General features: G+C 39.8%; 1 protein-coding gene across 1 annotated transcript; it reads left to right on the plus strand.

Annotated features, from left to right (window-relative positions):
• The first annotated feature begins 262 nt into the window (after window positions 1-262).
• LOC131165200 (syntaxin-related protein KNOLLE) lies at window positions 263-1,916 on the plus strand. Its single transcript, XM_058122813.1, has 2 exons — window positions 263-358; window positions 788-1,916. The coding sequence occupies exon 2, from the start codon at window positions 805-807 to the stop codon at window positions 1,732-1,734; it is 930 nt and encodes a 309-aa protein (XP_057978796.1). The 5' UTR covers window positions 263-358; window positions 788-804; the 3' UTR covers window positions 1,735-1,916.
• Window positions 1,917-4,674: the final 2,758 nt, after the last annotated feature.

The following is a 4,674-nucleotide window of genomic DNA, read 5'->3' on the forward strand; positions in this document are numbered from 1 at the left end:
CTAAAGCCTTCTTCTATTTGCAAAAAGAGATGTGTCTATCTTTAAATGGTTAAAAAACATTCAATAAATGCAACGTCAAAAAAAAAAGAGCGATTAACGGCGTCAAGGGCATTTAACGGCTACCGGCATGGCTGGTGGAATTCAAAATATAGCCGTTACAAAATCTCCAACGGCTATCTTTCTCAAATATCGGCGCTCCTGTTGTCCTCAAGTGCCTCTGAACCCTCACCAACGGTATAAAATAGTTAAAACAAGCTGAAATATCATACCCCCCCTGAATCCCTCACTCTCTCAATCTCTCTCTCTCTCAATCTCTCTCTCTCTCTCTCTCAAGCAAGAAGTCTTCCAAAACATCGAGGTGAGTTTTTTGAAACCTGCTCGTGCAAAATATTTCCTTTTCTTGGGGGCTCTCTGTTGTTGATTCGTGATGGAATTCTCTAGGGCTTGTTTGGGTTCCCTGGTTTACCCTCCTGTCTTTGACTTTGATTTTCTGCTGTTGCTCAACTTCTGGGCTTTATTTTAGTTTTGATTTTATCTGTCTCTTCCTCTTATATTTTGCTTTATAGCTATTTCCCTGTGCTGTGGTGGTCTTTTACCCTGCAGAAATTTGTTCTGATTGATTTCTTCCTCACATCCATATATGAATGCTCTATACATTTGATTATTAGTAATTAATAGTGTTTGTGGACTTATCTTAAAGATTCTTATTTCACCAATTTCTGACACTGCCTTGGTTTCACTTCTGCTATTCCCTCTTGCCATTTTGCTTGGATTTTCTCATTTTCAGATTTTTTGGGAGTCAAGATGAACGACCTAATGACAAAATCATTCACCAATTATGTGGATCTAAAGAAAGCAGCGATGAAAGATTTAGAAGCCGACCACGATTTTGAGATGACAGCAACCCAGATGGACCATAACCTCACTCTATTCTTAGAGGACGCTGACAAGGTGAGGAAGGAGATGGGATCTATCCAAGACATTTTGGGAAAACTACAGGAAGCAAATGAAGAAAGCAAATCCCTGCACAAGCCTGAGGCCCTCAAGTCGCTCCGCAGCAGGATCAATGCTGACATCACAACCGTGCAGCGGAAGGCCAGAAGCATTAAGTCCCAGCTCGAAGAAATGGACCGTGCCAACGCTGCAATCACTAGGCTCTCAGGATGCAAGGAAGGGACCCCTGTCTACCGAACCCGAACATCCGTCACAAATGGGCTGAGGAAGAAGCTCAAGGAGCTAATGATGGATTTTCAGGGTCTGAGGCAGAGGATGATGACAGAGTATAAGGAGACCGTGGGGAGGCGGTACTTCACCGTGACAGGGGAGTACCCAAATGAGGAGGTGATAGAAAAGATCATTTCCAACGGCGAAGGGGGTGAGCAATTTCTAACCAAGGCCATTCAGGAGCATGGGAGGGGAAAGGTGATAGAGACTGTGGTTGAGATTCAGGACCGGCACGACGCAGCGAAGGAGGTCGAGAGGAATTTGCTTGAGCTGCACCAGGTGTTTTTGGACATGGCTGTAATGGTGGAGGCACAGGGGGAGCAGATGGACAATATCGAACACCACGTGATGAGTGCTTCCCAGTATGTCAAGGACGGCACCAAAAACCTCAAGACGGCGAAAGATTACCAGCGAAGCAGCAGGAAGTGTATGTGTTTGGGATTGATACTTCTATTGCTGATCATTCTTATAATTGTCATCCCCATTGCCACCAGCTTCAGCAGTTCCTGAATGCCTCCGGGAGGATTTAACATCCCGTTATTCCTTCTTTGACTAAATTTATTATTTTGGGTTGTTCGATTTCATATTGTTTCTTGTTCTTCATGTAGGTGGGTTATTTATTCTATTTAAAAAAAAAAAAGAGTTGTAATTGGTGTTTCAATATTAATTATAAGAATGCGTTTTTTCATGGATTTTTAGGGTAATATCTGATTTTCCTAGTCTCTTATTTCACGGTACAATGCTCCAATGAATTTGGAATAAGTGTAGAACACATTTGTTGGTTTCCCTCCTTGTGGGGCCCAATAATTGGAAAGAGTTATTTTTTAATGGCTGTTGGCTTGTCAAGGAAGCAATTCTCACCTTCAGCAAAAGGTCTCACGCGCAGTGGCTGACTCTTAATCTCCTTCTTTTTCTTTATTTCGTTTTTCCTGCTTGCTGCCATTGGACTCTCTGTTTTTCAATACCAGCTCCCAACGCCTGCAACACTCCTTCTGCCTACAGCAGCTCCTCACAACTGTAGGGCTGCCAGTCTTCTTCTCCAGCAGCTGCGGCTACAAGCTACTGCCCTCACTCTTGGACTCCGACTGTGTATTATTAACAGCATATTGAGTTATTCTGGTTGTGCTCGTTTTGGTTGGTTCTTTGGAATTTTGTTCAGAATATTTGGTGAGAACTTTCCATCTTGCTACATTTATTTATACACTCTTGTGTATTTGTAAGACTTATGTCTTTTGCATCCACTTTGTACAACATATTTTGGTGATAGTGGATTTGGACCGTCGTGCCCCGTGGACGTACCTCAACATTTGAAGGAACCACGTTAAATTTCTTGTGTCTCAATTTTTTTACTTGTGAGAATTTGTTCGTATATAATATTTCCCTAACAAGTGGTATCAGAGCTGTGTTTATTTGTACGCATTAAATTTGTGTAAATCATGGATGGTAATGTTGGTCGTATGATTAGCTTCAATGGAAGCAATTGGGTAACTTGGAAAACAAAAATGCAAGATCTTTTATTTTGCAAGGATTTGGATGGGCCTATTGAGGGTGATAGCCGAAAGCCTAAAGACATGAGTGATGATGAGTGGAATAGGCTTAATAGGAAAACCGTTGGTGTTATCCGGCAATGGATTGATGATAGTGTTTTTCATCATGTTTCTACTGAAACTTTGGCCATGAATTGTGGAAAAAATTAGAGGGTCTTTATGATAGAAAGTCTGCTACAAATAAAGTCTTTCTTTTCCGAAAATTGGTGAATTTGAAATATAAAGATGGTGGTCTTATTACTGAGCATTTGAATGAGATGAAAAATATTATCAATCAGTTTGCTACTATGAAAATAGTTTTTGATGATGAATGCAGCCTTAATGCTTCTTAACTCTTTGCCAGAAAGTTTGGAGACATTGGTTGTGACTGTTAGTAATTCGGCTTCTGATGGAATTGTTACTATGAATCAAGTAACTAGCAGCTTGTTGAATGAAGAAATTAGAAGAAAATCAGTTGACTCTTCTCATTCAGAGGCACTTGTGATAGAAAACTAGGGGAGAGGCAAAAGCAAAAGTAGATATTCTCATCGTAATGATAAATCAAGAGGTCGGTCCAGCTTAGTTTCGAAAAAAGATATTGGGTGTCACTATTGTCATAAAAAAGGGCATATGAAGCGAGAGTGTAGAAAATTGAAATTTAAGGAGCAAAATAAAGAGAAAAATTTTGAGAAAAAACATGAAGACACAGCTTCAGTTGCATCTAATGGTGATCTCATGTTGTTTGTGATGAAAGCTGCATTAATTTGACAAGTCAAGAGACTGATTGGGTTATTGATTCCAGTGCGTCATTTCATGTCACTTCTCGGGGAGATTTCTTCACTTCTTATTCCAAAGGAAATTATGTTGTTGTTCAGATGGGAAATGAAGGTCTATAAAAAATTGTTGGCATTGGAAATGTTTGTTTGGGAACAAATTTGAGATGCAAGTTGGTGCTCAAAGATGTGAGACATGTACCCGATATTCGACTAAATTTGATATCTACCGGAAAACTTGATGATGAAGGGTTTGACAACCATTTTGGTGATAGAAAATGGAAACTCACAAAGGGTAATTTGGTGGTGGCTAAAGGCAAGAAAATCGGTCTACTTTATATGATGCAAGGTAAAATTGGTAATGGTGTTGTGAATGCAATTGAAAGTCACTCTTCCACCGATTTGTGGCATAAGCGGCTTGGACACATGAGTGAAAAAGGAATGCAGTTTTCGTTAAAAAAGAAGCTCCTACTCGGGATGAAAGGTATCTCTCTTAAAGCTTGTGTTCATTGTTTGGCCGGTAAGCAACATAGAGCTCCTTTTCGTGCAAAGTTTGTTACTAAAAAAACTAATGTTTTAGATTTGATACATTCAGATGTATGTGGTCCTTTGAAAGTTAAATCTCATGGTGGTGCACTTTACTTTGTTACCTTTATTGATGATTGTTCAAGAAAAGTTTGGGCTTACACTTTGAAGACTAAAGATCAAGTCTTAGATGTGTTTAAGCATTTTAAGGTTAAAGTTGAAAGGGAGACTGGAAAGAAGGTGAAATGTGTGTGCTCAGATAATGGTGGAGAGTACATTGGCCCATTTGACGCATATTGTTACAGCCAAGGAATTAGACATCAAAAGACTGTCAAGAAAACCCCTCAACAAAATGGTATTGCTGAAAGGATGAACAGCATTATACTGGAGAGAATGAGATGTATGCTCTCTCATGCGAGGTTGCCAAAATCATTTTGGGGTGAAGCAATGAGGACGGCGGTGGACTTGATTAATTTGTCTCCTTCAACTCCTTTACTTGGTGAAGTTCCTGAAAAATTTTGGAAAGGTAAGGATGTCACTTATGATCACTTGAAAGTGTTTGGTTGTCGTGCATTTGTTCATATTCCAAAAGATGAAAGATCGAAACTTGATGACAAGACAATGCA

This window comes from Malania oleifera, chromosome 1 (assembly GCF_029873635.1).
Source record: "Malania oleifera isolate guangnan ecotype guangnan chromosome 1, ASM2987363v1, whole genome shotgun sequence".
Lineage (NCBI taxonomy): Eukaryota > Viridiplantae > Streptophyta > Magnoliopsida > Santalales > Ximeniaceae > Malania > Malania oleifera.